The following is a 23,316-nucleotide window of genomic DNA, read 5'->3' as shown; positions in this document are numbered from 1 at the left end:
TTTAACAGAACCAGGCAATCTAATCTGTTGAGGCAACATTAATCCAGGGAAAACATTTTGTGAGGTATCCAGAGCTTGTTAACACAGCTAACACCTAAGGCAGCAGCAGTGTGTCTTGGAGCTCTACTAATACTGTACAACAATAATTTTTGTGGAAGAAAATCATCCCCTCTCCCTGAACAGAAACAAGACGTGTTATTGACTGCCGTCCAGAAAGATGTATGATCTGGCCCTCCGAGTCTATTAATATTTGATGCTGATGGATGGTGAGCTGGTAGACTGAGTTATTAATGGAGTTTGGATCCTTGGGCCTAGCCCTCGCTATGTAGGGGAGAATTAACAATATCAAGAGCTGTATGCCCAAACCTCTCGTGGTGCTAGAAAAGTCTGTCGTCTGGTTTTAGCAACAGTTAGTATTTCTGAAGTACTTCAAGGTATGGAAGCTCATATGGGTGGTATTAGTTACATTACTGCCACCATTCACTTTGATTTAAAGCTGACTCTTTAAGATCCCAGGGATCACTGATCCCTCACCTTTATCTTTGCCATGTTGGGATATTCCTGTCAGATTCAGAGTTCTAACAGGAGGCTCACTCTGCTTCTGAGCAGCTGAGAGGTGCCACCTCCCAGACTGGGAAGGTGAATACAAAGCAGAGGCCCCGAACATCCCATTCATACATGGAGCCAGGCATTTACTGGAGCTGGCCCCAATCCCACTTCCCATGAAGAGAATTTTTCCATTATGTTAGAGTCAGATCTGACCCCTGAAATTAGGAACGGGTACACTGGATAGATTTCAGGGTTATATTTCGATAAACTAGGTTTTCTGAGTGAAAATGATGAAGGAAACGAAGCACTTCTGAAAGTTTGTGATGTCCATATGGATCATTCTGACTTGGAAAACAGAGATGTGAAATACCAAGTTATTTATAGCTAGACTTCTTAATATAGCTTTAACATTTTCAGGGGTATACATTTGATTGAATTAGCTACTCCTTCCTATCACGTACACCACATCCAGGCTTTTCACTACTCTCATTAACCTCCTGATCTTAATAGAAGAAAGAATAATCAACATAAGGAGCACAGCTGTTGATTAATTTTACTAAACAGATAGAAATATAAAGTACCAGATTGCAAGAGTGAAGATTCAGTCCACAACAGCTGAAATCAGTTTGAAAGAACATATACCTCATTAACAACTGGATGGACATACACCGCAGCCTTATTCACTAGAGCAGGTGGCAAGAGGGAAGTGGAATTTCCGTATCTTTAACAATACCTGAATGCATTTTGTTTCATAGGTCACCCTCCCAAATCAAGTTCAAAATGTTAATAACGAGGTGTGCATTTATAATTAATAAAACCTTAGAGCCAGTGCTATAGTTCAAGTGCATTTTCCTCTTATGTAATTAAGAAGTGAAGTGTATTTGGCAGTTGTCACTCGGCAAGCTCTGAAGGTCCCGCTTGTCAAACCCAGTGACAGAAACCTCATTAAGCCAGTTATTTTCTCAGTTAAAGTTTCTTTGCAAAGTGAGTGTGTGTGGGATGGACAGCTGGAATGACCACCCTCTATTAGTGCATAAAGTATAGCACATTAAAGCAAAGGCCAAAACTCAAATGCATGCTGCATAAAGATGAAGCAGCCTGGTGGACAGCACCTTTTCTTTGGGATGCCCAAAGTGTCTGTGTCTGACTACCCTCCACACAGAGTAAGCCTATGGAAAGCCAGTGAATCCACACCAGCCTGCTGCGCACACGGCCAGCAGGAACTTACTGCATAACACGAGCTGATGTGCAATCACAGAAAGTCAGTGAGGAACTGGAAATCCACCTTCTGCTTCAACCCATGGCCCAGATGCTGGTTTAGTTAGTCATAGAATTGTAGAACACACAAAATAGTTTGTGTGGAAGGGGCCTTAAAGCTCATCCAGTTCCAACCCCCTGCCACTGTCCGGGACACCTTCCACCAGACCAGGTTGCTCAAAGCCTGGGACAACCTGGTCATTCCTCTCTTAACCTGCAGTTTTCCAGACGTCCTCTGGTCTCTCAAACTTCCACCTTCAAGGCACTTTTCCAGTTCCCAAGGGGATATTTTAGCTCCACATCACTCTGTTCTATTTCTCTTTTCAAAGGAATTTTCTTTCACTTCCAGATCACAAGTTCGAATTCCGATAAGGTCAGTTGTCATAGAAATTATTACCAGTACCAGCAGTTCTGTGTTGTACATGAAATGAGTTGGGAGTTTCATTCACACAAGATGTGGCTTTTTAAGTGGCACTAATTGGCTGTCTAATTGTTACACACAGGAGAAAGGCAGAGGATTGATTAGGCGTGGAGACTGAATGCCCCTCTGCCATCCTGCTCGGCTCTGGGTTCCCAAGCTCATTCGGTAGGCATGCTGGCAGGGTAATGAGGGGCAGCCTGCTTTGGATTTTCTGCCTGTCAAGACAGCATCTTTTACTGCCAGGCCTTTTCGGGGGAACTTGTTTTACTCCATCAAGGTCAAAGATAGCATCTTCTGCAAACACTGCTTTCACTTAAAAATCAGGGACTTGAAGGATTTACTTCTGAGCAACATGGATTTTATCCGTTTCTTTTACTTCCTCTAAACCAAAGGTTTTAGTATAAAATAGGCTGAGTCATCCTGGTGCTAGGCAGAACTGCTACAGCAAGCATATGGGGTTTATGGTGCTCAAGAATCTGTTCATATTTCCTTTTACTGTCTCAGTGTCTGAGGCTGTGATATACAGGCTCCTGGAGATACTTGCCACAGCATAGGGAAGCTGACACTGTGTGCATTTATCTCCTGATAAATGGATCCTCCTATCAAACAGTGGAGCCTCTCACGTCCAAAATACATTTTGACCAGTATCTTTTCCCCTGAGCAATGGTATAGGTCACACTGTGCAATGTAGTTACTCTTGAACTTTGGAGTAGGAGAGCTTTCTCTGACATAGAACTAAATTATTGAAGTTTGACTCACTGAAAAAGTGAATTCCAGAGCTAATTTGTGATGGGAAAGTCAGGACTACACATAGAAGAAAAGGAAACAGAAACAAACTGTATATGCTGATGTATATAGAACCGACTAGGGGACTCAGTAAGTAGGCTTAAAGGAATTGTGCTCCCATTCTTATGTCGTTGTTTCATCAGATGAACAGCATTAGCAAGAACTGTCTCTCAGCCACACCAGTCAATCAGTGCATACAGTACCATAGTTTACTGTTGAAATACTCTGTTTCTGTAACATACAAGTATTCACCCTTACTTTTGCCACACCTAAAGCAGAAACAGGACAGAGACTGGTGCTGTGTGCCTCCTCTCTCTGACATGCCCATCACTCCTTGTTCAGCATTCTTCCTAAAGCCACAGTCTCATTCAAATTAATTGAAAACAAATGCAGGTACCAGCCATGCATCAAACAGGTCCCATGCACCTGCTGTGTAGTTTCCCTCTCTGCCAACCTGTGGAAGCTGAGGAGGGAAGAGCTCCTTTAGCTTTTTAACAGCCCTATTCTTAGAATCTATTTTCCAAGAACTGCAGAGCAATCTTTGCACGGTTTCAGACTGTATATTTTGTGATTAGTGTTTTGTAAGTGATGTTTTGCTTAATGATCTGACATCTGTTCTAGGAGGTTTGTTTTTGTAACTTCCCCACCTCCTGCTGAATGAATGCCAGAAACTTGTCCCTTTCCTCCAAGTCAATCAAAGCACTAATTGCATCATAATCATGGGAAGCAGCGGTAACTGCTCAAGTGCTGAAGATTCAGCAATCAGCTCATAACACTGCTCACTGTTTTGAAAGAGAAAGCCTCCCTGTGCAGAGATGGGAATTTCCTGCGATTCCAATTCCTTCAGCTCACTCTGATGTTTTTTGGTTTGCAGGGAGATGACTGCACCATTACCTGCATGGCAGGAACCTATGGAACCAACTGCTCATCAGTTTGTAACTGCAAAAATGATGGTGCGTGTTCCCCTGTGGATGGTCTGTGCTATTGCAAAGAAGGTAAACAAAATTCAGATTTAACAATCGTCTGCAGTTTGGCATCAGTGCTGCTCCCCTTTTCAAGTGGCACAGCTGTGCAGTCACTAACTCCACTATTTTATTGTGCCTGTTGGTAATTCAACTGTCTGCCCAAGTATCAAAACTCAACAGGGGCTTGACTGGATGTTTTGTCTCTGCCCTGAGCCGGGGCCAGGCTTCCCTGCTGTGCTGCAAGAACAGGTCACAGAACTAAGTGTGCTCACGGATCTGTGGCTCCTCTCCAGAGGAAATGCAGAGCAATCCCCTGGCTGCTGGGTTTCTTCTCTATCATTTTGCAGCCCCATTTCTCCAAGAATCAAAAGCCCCTCCATGTTCCCCCCTCCATGGCCAGAGTGACCCAAGTGGGCTGGGGGCAGAGGCTCTGTCTAGTCTTTAGCCCATTGCACTGGGCTGTGGCAGCCATGGCTATCCTCAGCAGGCCTGACCCTGGCCTGCAGACTGCTTGCCTCCAGCTTGGGCTGCTCTCATTCCCACAGGTTTTCGTGGTAATCTGGGCTCCAGCTGATCCCAGCTGCCAACCCTGCACTCGGTTACTGTGGAGTGGGCTCTGGCTGTCTGCCCTTGCTGCCATCCTCAGTTCCCTGTCTTCCCTGTGCCTTAACACAGTGAAACCTGAGCCATAGAACCACAGACTGGTTTGGGTTGGAATGGACCTTAAAGCTCATCCAGCTCCAACCCCTGCCACGGGCAGGGGCACCTTCCACTAGAGCAGCTTGCTCCAAGCCCCTGTGTCCAACCTGGCCTTGAGCACTGCCAAGGATGGGGCAGCCACAGCTCCTCTGGGCACCCTGTGCCAGTGCCTCAGCACCCTCACAGGGAAGAGCTTCCTAATATCTAATCTAAATGTTCAGGTACCTTCTGTCTCCTGAGCTGACATGGGGTTGCAGGATGGGGCTGTCCTTTATCTAGGGAAACAGGAAGTCTTCCCTGATCCAGAGTATCCTTGCAAGACTAACATCTTTGCTTCCCACATATGTCCATAATTCCCTTGTCTGCTTGGTAGTGAGCATAAGCCGTGTGTTCAGTAACCACTTGAGAACTCTGGGACTGCTCCATAGCAGTGTCTCTTCTGCTCCCTGTGTAGCGAGCGGTACCCTCCCCCAGAATCCCAACATGAGCTATGCCTGTGTGGCATGCATAAGCCCTAAAACAAAAGTGAGGCAAATAACGATAAAATCTGGCATTTCAAACAGGAATTAATGGATCACTGTAGAGCCCCATTTAATGAGGGTGTATAAACCATGAGTTACTGCTCAACTCCATTACATACAGCTGCAGTGTAATGAAAGCCATTGTGCAGCTGGTAGTTAAGATTTGAGCCTTAATGGTTAGAAATGATGGCCTTGGTCTTTTTTCAGGTGTCATAGCTTCTTTGTATTAAACAGCATTCTCAAAAAAGATACAAGGTAAGAAACAGGCAGCATCAAATGACAAGTTTCTTGCATTCTCACTGATCAGCAGGTCCCTACCCTGACAGACAGTACTGCACTATCTTGTGTTGTCCAAGCAGGTCCCAGAGAGGCATACCTGAATCTGGTGAACATCCAGGACAGTGATGTATCACCCTCCTGTGTGTATAGATGCTAGCAGATGAAGTTGGGAGGTCATAAAAATAGGGCCAGCCTTTGACTCCAAGATAGTCTTAATTTATCATAGAAACACAGAATCCCAGACTGGTTTGGGTTGGAAGGGACCTTAAAGCTCATCCAGTCCCAACCCCCTGCCACAGGCAGGGACACCTTCCACTAGAGCAGCTTGCTCCAAGCCCCTGTGTCCAACCTGGCCTTGAACACTGCCAGGGATGGGGCAGCCACAGCTTCTCTGGGCACCCTGTGCCAGTGCCTCAGCACCCTCACAGGGAAAAATTTCATCCTAATGTCTAATCTAAATCTACCTTCTGTCAGTTTAAAGACATTTGCCCCATTTACATCAAGATGAGGAGGAAACTGGCCCTACAATCAAAGCTCTGCACTTTTCAAACTGCTGCCTCTACCTTGCTTTTTCCATGAAAACATCCCAAATCTTCTCTCATATGTTTCCTTAGGCTGGCAAGGAGTGGATTGCTCTATTCCATGTTCAAGTGGAAGCTGGGGTCTTAACTGTAACCAGACATGTTACTGCACAAACGGAGCAGCCTGCAGGCCAGCTGATGGCTTTTGTCTCTGCTCACCCGGATGGCAAGGGGAGTACTGTGACCAGCCATGCCCTGTAAGTATAACTGCAGGGGTCTTGCACCCCCTTTAAAGCCACACACCACATAGCTTTTCTGAATGCACAGTAGGTCAGTGTCTCATTTTGTCTGTGGATGGCTGAAGGAAATCATGTGTAAATAACAGATTGGCATTCTGGCAGTCAAATAGATGTGTTCTATTTTGCATTATATTGTATCAGAGCTATTGCTCTGTTATCTGCATTTGCTTGAACATCATTTTCTAAAGTGATTCCTCATTTGGTTCTCTATAGAAATGTTACGCACTGAGTTGTTTTTATCCTCCCTGTATGTTAATTTAAAAAATGCAACTCAGCATTGAGGGACATGATGGATGATTTTGCACATTTTAGAACAAAAAACTGATTACTGAGAGATTTTTTTATTTATATTTTTGGAAGGATGGAACATATGGTCTTAATTGCAGTGAACGTTGTGACTGTAGCCATGCAGATGGGTGTGATCCTGTCACCGGTTACTGCTGCTGTCTTGCAGGCTGGACAGGTAAAATTAGCCATTACCTTTGTGAACCCTGGGGGTTTTGCTGTTTGGTGGGGGTTTGAGGGCTTGTTTGGCTTGGCTTATTGCATCAGTTATAGCACTGGACTTGTGACTGCAAACCTCTAAATAACAGATGGAGACAAGATCAGCTGAACTTAACCATATTTAAATCACTTGTGATGGTGACAATAACTGGCATTCATTAAATTTGTATTCAGATTAGTTGAAGATGGCTCCAAACTGGAACCAGATGTTAGCCTTCTGTAAAGAGAATCCTCAGGAGGGCTGCAGATCATCTGGAAATCCTGCAGAGATTTTCTCCTTGAATAGCCCTTTCCGTGGGGGTGCAGTTGTGGTTCAGTGAATCCTAGGACCATCATACCTGGTGATGCAGAGGTGTTTTCTGAATGAGTCATTACAGCTGCTCCATCACGAAAGACTCAGTTTCATTACAAAAAGTCTTTATGCTTTTCCTATTTTCCCTTCTTGTCAAGCAGAAGGGTAGCTCTGGAGCATGGGTCAGTGCTGGTTTGACAAGGAGTTCTTGTGATTACACAGAGGCAGGGAAGAATATTCCAAGAAGTCAGAGAGTCCAGGCTGGAGGTCTCAGTACAATCAGACCTGCACTTGACTCCACACTGACATGTCTCATTGCCAGCTTTTGACAGCTAACAGAACAGCAGCAGGGGCAAGTTATTGACCCTACCAGTATTTCACACTCAGCTGCCTAAAATACTGGTTAATCTCCCTCAGCTTTCTCTAAAGGCCCTAGAGGGAAATAAACTTAGATTCTTGCCCATAACTGCAGAACCATCAGTGGCACTGACAATCAGAATGCATTTATATTGACAACAATTCATTTGGAAAGTTTGTTTTCCCAACAAGTACAAATGGAGCAAGGCAGGTGATCAGGCAGCCAGCATTTGGGATACTGTCACCTTACCTCTTCATTTACACCTTAAACAGTGCATGCCTTCTATTTCTGATGGAGAGAATATTGCCACAGCAGCTCAGCTCCTAGAAGCATGAAGTGAAATTAAACCTAGAATGTACAATGGAAAAAAACTTTGAAGGATTAAATAAAATGCAAAAATAGAAAGTTCTACACTGCTTACAATAAAGGCACTTTTCAGAGATAGTGGGCAGGCATCCCTGAAAAGAGCATTTTTCCCCCAAGAAAATCCATTTTATAAGCTCACTAATATCCTCTCCTCTAGGTTGCATTCTTCATTCACTGGGCTGCATTCATCTTTCTTTGAGCCTCTTCACCATCAATATATCCATCTATCAGGCTTTAAAACTCTACTGTGCATTATTGATGATCATCAGAGAAACAGTTGGTAGGCTTCCCTGTAGCCATTGTGAGTTTCTTCAAGGGAGAAATGGTCTTTAAAAGTACAGTAAATTAAAGAGATATATTTATACACACTTCCTCTAAACGTTTATTGCACACCTTTCTGGATGTAGCATTCCAGAAGAAACTTCAGGAAATGCACTTTGCAGACAGTGCAGACTGAAGGTCTGGCTTCTTCTCAAAGGTCTTTGCAACAAATACTTTGTATTTACTCTCATCCACATCTGTAAATGTACATCAAACGCAGATACAAATTACTCCAAGTAAAGGTAAGAATAATGCCTGTGGTGACCTTCTTTAATCTCCGTATTAGGCAGGATTTTATCTGTAGCTGTTGTGAACTGGGCCAAGATGTTTATTGCAGTGCATTTTATAAACATGACACGATAAATAATTCAGGCTTATTTTTTTTTTTGCTTTCTGAATTTGGTGCTAACTAGGCATGGCGTGAAAAAGATCAGAAAAGTTCAGGCTCATGGAACATCTGAGGCTTTTCTTGCCCACTCACACCAGGCAGAATTCACATGGCTTTCTGATCCTAATAGCCACAAAACTTCATCTGAAACAGCATATTCTGTATGTTCATCCCACACGTGGGACTGCTTCTTGATGTCAGTGTTTTATGCAAAGATCAAGGAGAAGACTGAACCCATTTTCTTTAAAGTGTTTTTTGAGATGTTACTGATATAAACCTGCAGAGACTGATAGATGGTAGGAGCATGGAGGAAGAGTGGGAAAAGAAGGAGAAAAAAAGGCATGTAAAAGATTGCATACAATGTAAGTTAATAGCAGTCTGCCATCCTTTTACTAGGTTATGACTGCCACCATCAACACTATTATTCAAGACAATGCCCTTCTATGTGTACCAGCTGGGGGGAAGTAATTTTCAGGAGCTGAGCGTACCTGGCAGATGGGAAGATGATGAAGAGATTCCCACATATCAACCAGGAGATCACAGAGCTGTGCAAACCAGCTGTATGCATAAATGAGCACAGTGGCAGCAAGCTGCTTGAAAACATGCATATACAGGTTCCATTCAATTCAGCGGGGAATTGCAAGTGGAAAAATTACCCAGCCAGGTAGACAGACACATTTTATCACAAATGGTTTTGTAGATAGCAAGGCAAGCACAACATTTGTACAGAAAAGACCAAAACCACATTGGCAAAAGGCTCTCATGTGATCCAGACAAAGTGAAATTTGTTCAGATGTGGGATAAAACCAGATCTGTGACCTGCTGACTCAATGCAGAGCTGAATTTTCCTCCATGGGAAGCAAATGTCAGCTGTAGTAACAACAAAGGCTCAGCCTTGCACTGAATGGAGTTCTCCAGCTTGCACCAGTACTGCATACACGTAACCTCATGTGTGTATATATAAAGATATATACAGAAATATAGATACAACCCTTAAAATCAAAAGAAGACATGTTCATATCTATGGCTAGGTTAAAAAGCAAAAATGTATCTCACAGCAGGATCAACTGTTGACTGATTACACTTGTCTAAAGATTAATAAGGGTCTTTTACTCCAGCTCTGCCATGCATTTTAGATATGTATGGCTGCTGTGCTTGCAGCTCTGTGCATGCGTGCGTGTGCGCACAGATACCTTTAAGCTCCCAGCACACTTGTCCTTTGTGAAAGAGGTGTTAATTTTGTGTGCATTCAGGTTAAAATGAAACTGCTTGAAAATGGAGTGCTTTGGTGCTAATTGCATTTGGTTAAGTAGGGATCTTGCACACACTGCATCCACAGAGAGAATGCAGGCGTGGAAAAGCTGTGTGGTAGAGCATTTCCTGCAAGTCCTTTGCAAGCAAATAGGTCCTATAGAAGCAGGTATCACCCTCAACTGACTCAGATGCAACCTCCTCACCTGAGTGCTCAGCAACAAGGAGAAGTTCATCAATTTATTCAGTGTTTGTTCTTAACAAATAAACTGAAACAGGATGAAGAAGGACCAGCTGCCCTGGTAGCCTTGCTAGGTGGGTCAGAAGCTAGGGAGGACATGGGGAAACAACATTTCTCTGTTAGAGCCCCCACCAGCTTGGTCCTCTCTCCTTAAGGTGGCTGATGGCAGCATGTTTCCTCACGGACACCAACTAGTTATTACTACATAGCCTTCAGCTGGTTCTACCAATAATTCAATTGATCATAGCTGCTGGCCTGCCCTCTAATTCTGGGAGGTGCCCCCTTCATGTTTGACCTGAGCCAGGTCAGCAGGGCTCTCTGGGAAGCCAGACACAGCCATTGCTCATCCTGTCTCTAAGACCCGAGCCTGTCTGCTTGTGCAGTCGGGCAACAGATCACAGGAAAGCCACAGGCCCGGCGGATATTCACAGCAAGCTCATTTCCTCCCTGTAACGAGTCAATGTGCTTCAAATTAATTGTGGCAGTGTGTATTTTGTTAACCTTTCAGATATTACAGTGGGATTAAATAGGAAGCGATCTGCAGGGGGATATGTTCCATTCCTGTAAATGTTAAGGTCAGTTAAAATCCTGTTTATCTGAATGCCTTTAATCTGAAATGCTGTCTTATCTGGATCTCGGTTCTGTCTGTCTCTTTTCTGTATCGTGCTCTGTTTTTTATAGAACACTGTAGTCATGATGCTATCTCAATTACCCACTGAACTCCTTTACTCAAAGGCTTTTCTGAATAGCCAAAGCTGCAGCTTATTCAGTAGATTTTAACATCCCAAAAATATGTGTGGGGAAAATAGGATAGTACAGCAGACCTAAGATGGAAAATACAACATGGTGCATCCCATGGTTAATTAGGAAAGAACCCCTCATAGATTTTCCTTAATTAATCAGGATGCCACATGCAGGTATGAAAATTATATATGCTGGTAAGGAAGAAACATCTTATTATTGTGTTGGGATTTTTCACCTTCAGGCTTCATTCATGTCTCGTAAGAGCAGCTTTCCTCTTTGCTGTTACATACAGAAATCGAAATACATATTTCACTGTCCTTCCCAACCTCAATAACTTTCCTACGTTGTCAGCAACATAAACTCTGATTGTCTCTTATCATGTCAGGGAATACTGTACAGTAGTTGTGGTTACATTGAGTTGTCGGGATTTCCACGTGTGATTGTATAGGGGAGTTAATGGGGTTGGGAAGCGTCGGTTGGTCACAGATAAGGTGAGCTCTGAGGAATGAGACTTCACGTTTGTGAGAATTTGCAGGCTGCAAGTGCCACCTGCACTGTCACTCAAGCACAGAAACACGTTTCTTCCCTCTGTGGGTGCATTAATTGAGTCACAGTGATAAGGCTGTTACTCAAGGGAAAGACTTTTTGAATTCTAAAGGAGTACTGACCACTCTGGCAGGGAGCTCCAAGGTATTTTTAACTTCACTTTCCCCAAGTTCTGTGCAAGAAGGTGGCAAATCACTGAAGAAAAAGAAAAACTTTCCACCTGGCTTTCCATGAAAGGCATTTGCTCGTACCAATATGATGCTTCCAACACTGAAGCACTGTCCACTTCATAACCTTAGGGCCAGAGCCTCTCCTCAGTTGTACAAGTTGAAGCCAAAGTAATTCGGTTGTCATTAATAGAGCAACTCCAAGAGCACGCTGATATAATTGGTAGCTGACTTTTCTATGTGTCTTTAAAACCAGAAAGATGTAGGACTTGTTTCATGCACCTACAGGGTTTTTGCTGGGGAGATCCACAGTGGTGTAGAATTCACAGTGTCGTGGGTTGGCTTTTATTTTTTCCCCATCAGACTATTTCGTTCTCTCTTGGTTTGGAATATGCAGCCTAAAATATCTGAATGGAGTAATAGTAAGTTCCCAGTAAACACGTGTTTTGTAGATGTCTAATCCCATTATCTAAACCATATTTTGCACTGATCATTTTTGGCAGTCTTATCCCAGATTTTGAAATTAATACTCTCTTTCTGTCTTTATTCTGTATCCTTCAATTAGCTTTAAGCAGACAAAAAAGTTTTAGTCAGTCTAAAATGGTTCCTTTTAGCCTCTCTTCTGGCCTCTGTCTTTCAACTGTGAAGATCGTTTCCATGTGAGAAGGTGTGCTTATTCTCTGGATTCCACAAGTGCCCTTTAGTCTATGAATGTAACATAAGCTTATTAGAAATTAGCTTTAATTTTTCATTGACTTAATTTCAAGTGAGTTGATAAGATTTTAATGTCAGGCTGTGCTTAAAAATTCTCTCTTTGACAGGAACCTTTAAGTATGGTTCCTGCTGATATAGGGCTAATTTTCCAAATTTATGAATTATGAAGTTGTATCAAAGACTTCATTGATGTCCTGACATTAATTATGTCTGTGCAGTCCTTGGCAGATACCTAGGGGGCTCCAGATTCTCCTGTGAGTGAGGTTTAGTTGTGTGTGCCCTGTGCCAGCTTTAGTGCGTATTTCACCTTCAGTGAAATGGGTTGGATTTTTGCCACTCATTCAGTGGGAGCTGGACGAGACCCTTAGACTATAATTAGACTCTGCAGTAAGCCTACTGCTCAACTTGAGCACGCATGCAAATGATTGTGGTATTAATCTTCTAAACACAGAAGAGACACAAATTCATTCAGCTTCGTATTTATTTTCACTTATTAAAGGACAGCTTTTAAATTCATGTGAAAAGATACAGCTTGGATGGCATCCTGGTTAATGCTAACTTAATGGCTTCTAAAAAAATGAAACCTGACGCCAGAGTTATTAAAGCATTTTCCATTTTAGTATGGAGGCATTCTATATATAAGCTAGGCTGTGTGTACAATGCCTTCACCTACAAATAGATGTGGGCGAGAAGTGGTGAAAAATGATTTGTGAACATTTCAGCAGACTCAATACTGGATGCTGGCGTGCTGAGTGTGAAAGAAGGGAAAGAAAAGATCATTCAGTAAGCAGCCAGAAAGCTACAGTGTTGTATTTATATGTTATTAGTGAAAGTGTTTGCAGGGACAAATGCTGTAAACATCTTCCTTTCTGCTCAACACGAAGGAGAAGAGGTTGACTTTCAGTCAGTGTTATTAAGTGCAATAGGTTTGCGCACGTTCAGGTGTACAACAGCTCTTGCTAAGCTGTGTTTGTAGCTCATGGCTTAGCTTGGGGGCTTGAATGTTTAGAAGTCAGGAAAGCAGCATGTTTTTATTCCCTCTTACATGTTCCTCCCTCCTGTTTACCTGCTGAAGGTCTGCTTGGATCTTCCCAGCTTTCTGTTCTTTCCTGGCCCAACACCATGTCTAGACTTTGAGAAATAGCAGGAAGGAAGCATCCTAAAGGTGAAGCAGGACTGGATAAGGTTTGACTCCTTCTAGTACTGTTTCCTTCACAATCTGCTCTTTCTGCTAGTGGCAACTTTTCTTCCTGCACTAGTGCACCCTGGAGAATATCCTGTAGCAGAGGGAACAGAATGATCCTTAATTTTAGCAAACATTTTGACTTATTCCATTTCTTGTGAGGTAGGTCTCTTGCCTCGAAAGCTTTTATTGCATAAATTCCCCATGTTGAATGATTCATATCTGGAGTTTTCTCTAGATAATTAAAAATAGGGGTACGATTAGTGCTCCACAGAGGTGCATTAGGCTGTAAGTATATTACTTTCAGAAAAACACTTACATTAATGGGTGCATAAATCGCCCATGCAATGATGAGAGAAGAGACAATTTAGAGTTTTTCACTGGCTGCAGGGAAAGGCTTATTCTTCATAATTTAGGACCGGATCGTGCAGCTTTCATTTAGACTGATGGGTTGTTATACCCAGGAGCTGCCCCCTCTGAAGCCCACAGGTGAACAAGTCCCAGCAGGTAAGGGCTCCGCTGCACCAGTTGGGCAAAAAATCAGTAAGAAAAGCCTTTTAACACCACAAAAGTTGATAGATAATGTAAATGTGGCTGCTGCTATCTCTGTTGAATGGTTTCACTGTATAAAAACAAAAATAGCTTATTTGCAGACTGGATGAGCAGCCATCAATTCTTAATGTTTCCATTTAATTTTATGAGAGATCCCTTTATGTTTTCCTTCTGTCTGCTGCCCTCCCCAAGCAGATTTTCTTGTTCTTCAGCATCCTGAAATGCTGAGCTGTCACGAATTGTGCTGTGGTGTTTCTGACTGGATCTGAGACAAATACTGCAGGGTTTGCCTCAGGTAGGAATAACTATGAAGGTGCAAAAAATGATAGAGGAGCATCAAGTATTCTTTATGAACTCTTGCTCGTCTGCTGTCATAACACCTCTGAACAGCTGATCCAGAGGTAACTGGATAGTTCTTTCTTATGTTCATGTTGAATTTTCTTTTACTCTTTATAGACTGAAACAGCAAAATAATCCCTAAGGAAAGCACAGTGATCCAATCCCAAGCACCAAGGTGATTTAAATAGAACTTATAGGGAAATCATAAGTGTAACAGCAGTAAGAATACTGGGGAAAGAGAAGAGAGTAAGGGTAAAGAAAATACGGACATATGATTATAGAAATCTAGAGATCGCATCCAGTGATACATTCCCATACATCATTTCAGTACTATTAAGTGTTTGCTGGCCCACTTTCTACAATTACTTATCTAAAACAGCCTTGCAGCTATAATCATTAAGCTATTTTGTGCTATTGAAGCAGCACTGCTACTCCGGTGGTTTTGCCACTGTGCACTGTGTCAACAGGTAGACAAACCACCATTAGGGCTTAGGAGTGCCAGAGACAAAAACTCCCAGGCATTCCAGCTCAGAGCCAAGCGTGACTCACCAAACTCCAGGCCTCCCCTGGATTGCTGCATAAATCCAGTGCCTATTTATGCATAAAAAGCATTTTTTTCCAAAGCTATTCAAATGCCAGAAATAAGAGATTATTATGACTTCTTGTCATGTTGAAAGACAGGTGGAGGAGAGCACAATGTTTGTGTTGGATTCAGATGTCTGCTGGAATCATTCCTGTCATTGCTAATTGATGTTGCATCTGTCTTTAGATTGTGTCTATTGGAAAAAAAAAGAGCTGAAGATCTTATTCAGGGAAATAATTACAGTTGTACACTGGTAGATGTAAAATTAAAGTACATGGAGGGGGAAGGGAGCCACGTCCTGTAATTTATCAAATTCCTACATCCCTGAAAAATAATTAGATGCCAGGCAGCATGCAGGCCCTGCTGCAGAGGCTACTGTCAAGGGGATAGCAGTGGTCAAAAAGAGGCCACTGGCTCTCATTATTCCATCCATTTTTGTTCTTCTGTTGTGGTTGGAGTATTAGTTTCCAACTGTCTGGAGACAAGGCAGACAAACAATGGCAGGCTTTATTAAGACCTAGGGACGTAATCCCCAAGCACAAGCGCAATTGCACAAGTAAGCTGGAGAGGGGGGAAAAGGGAATTCTGCTTATGTCTGGCTTTCAGGAATTTCACCCTTCAAAGTCCTTCAGCATGGTACAGTTAGAGGCAGTACTAAATCTGCATCACTTTGACAAACATGCATTGAAGGAAGCCATTGAAGGTTATTAATGGACACAGCGTATGAAGTAGCTCTTCAATAGAGACCTTATATCCCAGTTGTACAGCTTGGGGTTTGGTTTTTAACTTTTCCTTTTTTCTTGCTCCCTTTCATGACGGTTGTGTGGATGTTAGCTAAATCCTTCACAGCTCCATTTGTCACTTTTCATACCAAGAACTAACTTTATCCGGTAAAAATTTATCGGTTTATATAGCCAGACACCAGCTTATATCACATTGAGGGACCAGACACATACCTCTAGCCTCTGTGCAGAACTGGACTACAATATATGATATATATTACTACCATAAAGCATACGTGACTTGAGGAGTCTCCATCAGCCAGTGCTCTTGCCAGACACACTTCCTCCTCTACCTCTATCCCTGCTGCTTTCCTTTTCAAGGTACAATCTTCAGCTCTCCATTGGGAGATACCTGCATAACCTGATTGCCTCACCCTTGGGAAGTCTGGGCTAGAGGTACTCCAGGTATTCCTGATGTCCCAGACAGCAGCTGTTTTGCCACTTAGTAGTAAAGGGCAAAAAAAAGTCCTGGAAGAGCCCTTAAGGAGAAAGATCCTGGAACAGCTCTCCCATGTAGTTGTGTGTTAAAGGAGTCAGGACTGTTCTGGTGGGTTCAGTTCATTCCAGACTGGGTTTTTCACAATACACACAGCAGCAATTGAGACACTTTGTGCTGCTTTTCCTACCCCATGTGTGAGCTAAGGAAGACAGTGTAGGGAATGGGGAGTGAAGCCGCTCCTGGGTCTGCCTGCTACATTCCATGTACAGAGCGGTCCAAATGAGAGCAGTGGAAATCCTACTGGAGAGCAGACAGTGTCTGCAGGAATCCAGTACCCCGAATCCACACCAGGATGTGGAGGCTTTGTGGCTGCTGTCTCACAGGCTGAGTTAAAATCCACAGCAAACTCAGCTCTTACCTTTGCTCTGGCTTATTGCATGAGAGCGTGAACGTCCTTTGCCCACGTACAGTGGATAACTATAAATTTATGTAAGTTATGTGAAATTCATTTACAATTCACCCCCAGAACATCGTTTAAGGTCTTGAAAGTGTAATTTTATACTTGTATCTACAATTGTGAACTACAGCCTGAGGCAGTAAGATAATTTCCTGGTATCTAGGCAATGGAGTTTATGTATAGAACCGCTTCCTGCAGCTTCAAGGGCTTCTTCTGGTAGCTGTCTTTCTAATTCTATAGCATGCTTGGGAAACAAGGACTTTGTCCGTAAGTCAGAAACCTGCGGTTGTAACGTGAGATCACAGAGATGTGGCAACTTCAGCATCTGTTTGTGTTTCTGGCAATGGAAAACTAATTGCTTATCAGAAATGTTCATCAGCAAATTCTGTAAGTAAATACGAGAGTTTTCCATTAAAGCTGCTTGCTGCTTCGCTGACTCCGGTTGTAAAGTAGCTGGGAGGGATGGACCCCCCCTGCATATGCTTCAAGTTAGGGGATTGTAAAATTAAGGTGCTTTTTTTTTACCACAGTTCCCTAAGATATGCGTGGCCAGATGCAATTTGAACCTCTCAGTTGTATTTGCTATTCAGTGTGTGTAGGAGCCTCAAAAATGAAGTCTTCCACGAGAATTAACTTAGAGTAATACAAAGTAATAAAAATTGATTGCGGCATCTTCTTGGTTGTCTTCAGAAAATGTACAAATAAATAACAGCTATAATGGCTATCAGTGTCTTCTGGAAGGTTTCCTCTTCCCCTCTCTCTACACTTCCTTACAACAATCGGCTTCACAATCACTCATTGCCTTCGTTAGGAGCGGGAAGACATCCCTCATTATTCATTACTAAAGGAAGGACTTTGCTGCTGCACGGAACAGCCACGGCATTCTAATGCAGCTACCTTTCAAGAGAAAGGAGCCAATGTCATTCTTCCCTGAACTTTAGCAGAAGAGACAAGAAATAATGCTGTTTAATTGTCTCCGCCTATAAATAGCCCATTGACAATGAGAGAATTGTGGTTTTAATGCTGCAGTCAGGAGGAAAGGAGACACATTCTTCTACATTTGTGTCTCACTTCCATTTCTGGGGGCTCACGCTGAGACTCTCACAACGGTAAATGATCGTATTTGTGGCTGTATAAATACCGAGCACATTTATTTATTTACGATTTATTGTATGAGGTTTTAATTACAGAGCACTGTAGATGGATTACATAAACGTACACACAAAGCATTTACTGTTTAAGTAATCCTAGGGTATGTTTGATTTCAAAGGGAGTGGGGCAGACTGTGTTAAAATGATTGTTTTTCTCGATTTTACTAACACAAATGTTCCTTGCCTCTTTCTTCATGACTTTTTTTCCCATATTTTTTACTTAGATATCAAGGGATTGAGCTTGCTTTATGTTTTTACTGCATTTTAATGTGGTTTTTATTAAGCTTCACAGCATGGACCATGCCTTTTCATAAATAAATCTAGGATCATGTATTACTAGAAACCCCATCTCAAACTGTACTTTTGCCAAACTTGGTTAAGATTTTCTAGGAAGGGACATTATAATTGTATGATTAATCTTCAGAAAAGGGAAATTTTGGCTCTGCAGTATTTCTTACTGTATTAACTTCAGAGATTTATAAAACTAACTTGAAACTGCACTGTAAGTGTGTTTATAATGACTTTTAGCTGATTTAATAATCCTCAAAGTTTGGTGACTGTACAGATCACAGCTTCACAAATACAGTCCATTACCTGTAGCATCCAGATGAAGTTATCAGAGGTGGAGGAAATTACTTGGGATTGTATTTCTCCTTAGCAAGGCGCTAATCCAACCTCTGGCTGAGGCTGGGGCTCTCGGAGCCCTTGTCTGCATTTATCCCATTATGCAGTGGGGACATGTGCCTGGATGATAAAGAACATCTTCATGTTGAAAGCCTAGCTGGGGTGTGTGTAGACCATCAAATCTCTGCGCTTCAGTTGTAAGGCACCTGGTGTGGTAATGTTGTTAGGAAGATTTTCAAGCCAGCCTGTGATTCACTTTTTCTGTTGTTATCAGTATCTACCGTGTGCTGCTGCTGCTGTCGCCACTCCCTGCAGCTGGCACTGCTCCTCCTGGTTCATGATCCTGCAAAGCTTTTTCAATCCAAGGAGCCCTTGATCATGCAAATAGCTCTGCTAATTGCAGGTATTGTTACTGTCTTATCCCAGTGGAGTAAGAGCCCCTTGGACAAATTATGGTGCACAAGATCAAATCCTTAAGGTTACATCTGTATGTGACAAGCCATGGCACAAGGTTGGTTTTAAAAGTCACCAGTTAAAACCAGATGAAACAGTGCCAGAACCCTCATGTTAAGCTTTCTGGCTGTGTGCTTCTTTCAGTGTTTCCAAGCTTTGCTTCTCATAATAATAAATATCAAACAACAACCTTGGGAATCACTGGGAGCTGGATTGGCAGGTCTCAGTCTCCATCTAACACGCAAATGATCGGCCTGTGCCCACATAAAGCCATTTGCTCGACCAGAGCTCCATTCATTAACAGAACTCGGAGAGCTCTGGGTGGATGTGGGGTACGTGCGTAACAACCCACAGCACTTTATGTTGGGAAGTGCACCATACACAACACAGAACTGAGTATGTTCAAGAATCCAAATACTGGACATGTTTTTGCAGAACCCTGATTTTTCTTTTCCGGTCTTCCAACTCACCAGTTAAGTAACCAGGCTTCCATCAACCGCATATTTTCAGACTAGTTTTTTGGGCATTTTGTGACTTTAAAGCAATTCCTGACCTTCATCTCTCAGATGGCATGAAGAGTTTCTTTAATGGTGCTAAGGACTGAACAGGAGCCCAATAACACCTACAGAATTCACCTCTTTGGCACTTTCTTAATTTTCACTTTATTAAGCAGATAAAAGGATAATGATTTCCTTTCCAGGCTTCTTTGTTTGCTCTGTGATGTACTGTGAAGTATCAGTCCAGCCAAATGTTTCTTTGATCAATGAGCAGATTAAGCTGTGTGAAACTTAACGTGTGCCTTTACATCTGCAGGCATCCACTGTGACAATATCTGCACCCAGGGCCGCTGGGGACCAAACTGCTCCATCTCCTGTAATTGTGAGAATGGGGGATCCTGCTCCCCAGAGGATGGCACTTGTGAGTGTGCACCAGGATACAGAGGACCCTTGTGCCAGAGAAGTAAGATTTTCCATAGATCATAGAGTTATAGGATTGTTTGGCTTGGAAGGGACCTTAAAGCTCATCGAGTTCCAACCCCCTGCCATGGACAGGGGCACCTTCTACTAGAGCAGCTTGCTCCAAGCCCTGTCCAACCTGGCCTTGAACACTGCCAGGGATGGGGCAGCCACAGCTTCTCTGGGCAGGCTGTGGCAGATGTGGTGGCAGAAGCAGAGGCAGAAGTGCTCATTTATGATGCCAGGCAGAGACACAGGTTTCTGAGCTGCTTTAGCTCATGGCTTCCTAAAGGCAAAAGCTAGCAGGGATGAATACTTTCACATACCAAACTTGGCAGGATCTGGGCAAAACCAGACTTACAGTTAAGTTACGGTGGAGTACAGAATAGCTGTTAACACAGCCAGCTATGACCCATCACATAATGACAAAATAGCAAGACAATGTTTTCTTATAGGCCAGAAACACATCAGCCTGAAATAGCTCCTGTCTGATGTTCTGCTGCTACATATTAAAATGTGCCGAGGAGATAAAAATCCTGTCATTTGCTCCATGTGGGAAGCTGTATTTTCCCCTTAGGGACTCTTAATCACTGGTGCAAACCACATTCAAGCATCTTCCTGTGTAAACAAGAAATGGGTTTGTCTGTCTTTTCTGCAGCAGCTCTTGTTCTTCCTGTAAGACGTTGTGCATGCCCAGTTCAAATATCCCCTTTGATTTCACCAGTTATACTTGACAGTAGATCACACTCATCTCACAAAATAATTTGTAGCTGACAATTTTTATTTAAAGCCATTATAACAATGACCTCTAGCACTGCTGTAGTTAATGGCCTATAGGCATTTCCATTACAAACCCCAATTTCCAGGTGCTTCAGCGTATCTATATAGCTGTAAAACCTTTCTCCAAGGCTAAAATGTGGTGCTCAGAGTTTCCGGGAATTGGGGAAGAAATTGTTTTACAAATTTGCACCCTTAAGAGTGCAAAACTTCCAGAAGTTAATAGTTTCTGACCTTCCTGAGGTGAAAAAAAAACAGCTTAGTTTTATCAGCTGATGGCATGTAGGCTACAAGAGGCAAAGTGTGTCCCCAGTTTGCAACTCCAGTAATGAGGCTGCTCCATGAGCATATTTGCTGAGAACCTAATGGGGAGAAATCTTCCTCCCCACTGGAGTGACAACAGAGAGGTCCTGTAGATGCTTCTGCTTTTGCCTTGTGCTGCTGAAATGCCTCTATGTAAATATACAGTCAGGGAACACAGCTTGCTTCCACTTCTTCTGGGGAGACAGGATCAAGACTACCTTGTGAAGAGGATACCTCTGTAGGTGAAGGTAGCTTTAGCTTGCTAAGTTTGCTTTCAGAATCACTCACATTTTCCTCTTGGAGATTCCTTTAGAAACAGAATTTAGCCTATAACTTAGTACTGAAGATGATGCTCATCCAACTTGTTCTGTCTGTAATCAGGATTACATGAGACACCGGGATAGTTTACTGCTTAGGACTGCCGAAATGTCTTCAGGAATGATCCAGGTTGTTTTATAGCTTGTGCATCATCAACAAACCTGTCAGCTAAGCTCCAGCTGGAAATCTGCAGTAGTGTAAGAACCTGACACCCTCTGTGAAGAGACGAGCCAAGAGAAAAACTCTCCTTAGGTGGAGAAATAGAACAGACATGATATAGTAACCACTGAGGCAGAACTGTGTAACAGAGAATCACAGGAGGAAAAATAAAAACACATAAAGTCATTTTTACAGGCACTTTACAGCAATTTGACATTCCTTTGAGCTTATGTATTGCAGTGAATGTTTGGACAGTCAATGGTTTTTCATTCTGCGTGTGCTTTGAAGCAACAATATGCGTTTATAAGAGATAGTGAGCCATAATCTTGGCACTATACCTTATGTACAAATACTATAATAATTTCAATCCAGGTTTTAATCAAATTAAACATACAGTTCATGACAAGTTTAGTCAGCTATCCGGTGTGATTACTGATGCAAATTAGGTGATTTTGTATGCTGTTACTGTAATTACCATTTTTAGAGTCTGTTCCTCACTGGGGGATGCTGCTCTGCAATGGCATGTATAAACTGACTGCCCCAGTTTAACACACCATTGAACCTAATATGTTTAGAAATCAGCTTTTGACAAGTTGTTTAGACATAAAATACTGAGGTTTTAATATACCTTCTCTGGTTTCTTAGCTTAATTTCCAAAGGAAATGGCATTCTAAGTTTCTGTTGTCTGTACAGGTATGAGGGTTTCTCTTCCTACCTGTCATAAAAGCTGTGGAATATGTGTTATTAACAATATCTGCCAGTAGGCTGTGAGGTCTTGAACATTTTAAACCCCTGTGTTTTGTAAAAGAGTTTAGCTGGAGCAGAGACTCAAACTAGTGTCAAGAGGGAGAAGCTGCTAAGAGAGCTCTGCTGTATTATTGAATAGCCAAGGAGTTGCATGAGGTAGGATGGTGTGAATGTCTGAACCACAGGAGAGCTTTACTTGGAGCTCACTCTTTATTAACATGGAATACTCCAGCAAGCTTCCTAATCTCAGCTGTTCACAAAACTGTGCTTTTATAAGTTAAGAAACATTGGGTTGGGATCAAGAGAGAGAATTCTGAAGCACTTAGCAATGAGAAAAGTGGAAACCTGTGATGGCTCATTTCGTCACTTTGTGTTGTCCCCAGTTTGTCCCCCTGGCTTTTTTGGACACCACTGCAGCCAGCCCTGCCCTCAGTGTGTGCACAGCAGCGGGCCTTGTCACCACGTGTCAGGACACTGCGACTGCTTGCCTGGATTCTTTGGTGCTCTCTGCAACCAAGGTACTGAGCTCCAGACCCCCCCCCATGTCACCTCCTTTCCCAGGTTTCTGTATCTGTGACCAATCTTTTTTCCTTATTTCAGAAGTTTAAATCATAAGAAATTCTTAGCTTTAGAGGGAAAATGCAAATAGCTACTTAGTCATGCTTTCATAAATATGATGTGCTCCTGCTTTCATAAATAAAACAGGTCTGCTGCTCTGTATTGAAATGAATATGGAATGAGACACCTGCTGTAAATATATCAACCATCCAATGGTTTCATTTCCCTTTCTGCTCAGCCTCCTGTATCCTAAGTATTGATAGCATCTTCATGTAAGAGGTGTAGATACTACTTAAGGAAAAGGCCTAATACAGATACAAAAGCCCGAACAGCCAGTTAATGCATGGAATCTTATTTACACTGTCAGGACCTGACTGGGAGTAGCAAAAATCACACGCATCCAAACACAAGTGCAGGAGACAGAAAATTTGGAATAAGGTTGGGAAAGTGAGTTAATTTCCACAGCTGAAGAGTAGCTTCAAGTCCCCCTGATGCCCATCACCTTTCTGTGCCTTTGGAACTCAGTCTGCTCTTAACCATAGGTTTTATTTTCAGTTTTCTCCTAAAAATGCCTCCAAAATCATTTCAGTATTCTGCATTACACACCGCTGTGGGACTTTCCTATGTACAGGTTTAAAGGAGGTGATTTGTAATGGCTCCTGCCCTCGTGAAGTCACCATCCCTGTAAAAATCGAACTAACACCTTTTAATGACCTGCTTTTCACTGAGGTAGGAACTGCAGACAG

At 42.6% G+C, this 23,316-nt stretch overlaps 1 protein-coding gene across 11 annotated transcripts in view; it reads left to right on the top strand.

Moving 5' to 3' along the window:
* The window catches only part of MEGF11 (multiple EGF like domains 11), a 268,163-nt gene that overhangs the window by 207,839 nt on the left and 37,008 nt on the right, over positions 1-23,316 (top strand). For all 11 annotated transcript variants that reach the window (XM_062601762.1, XM_062601760.1, XM_062601766.1 and 8 more), the window contains 5 exons: positions 3,888-4,008; positions 6,092-6,255; positions 6,658-6,760; positions 19,566-19,712; positions 22,396-22,530. In XM_062601762.1, the coding sequence (XP_062457746.1) occupies positions 3,888-4,008; positions 6,092-6,255; positions 6,658-6,760; positions 19,566-19,712; positions 22,396-22,530 (670 nt within the window). The remainder of the gene's footprint in view (positions 1-3,887; positions 4,009-6,091; positions 6,256-6,657; positions 6,761-19,565; positions 19,713-22,395; positions 22,531-23,316) is intronic.

This window comes from Pezoporus occidentalis, unplaced genomic scaffold, assembly GCF_034315485.1.
Source record: "Pezoporus occidentalis ecotype Australia unplaced genomic scaffold, CSIRO_AGI_Poc_V1 ctg72, whole genome shotgun sequence".
In the NCBI taxonomy this organism is placed as follows: domain Eukaryota; kingdom Metazoa; phylum Chordata; class Aves; order Psittaciformes; family Psittacidae; genus Pezoporus; species Pezoporus occidentalis.
The sequence above is the reverse complement of the archived record's forward strand: the minus strand, read 5'-3'. Positions and strand labels throughout refer to the sequence as shown.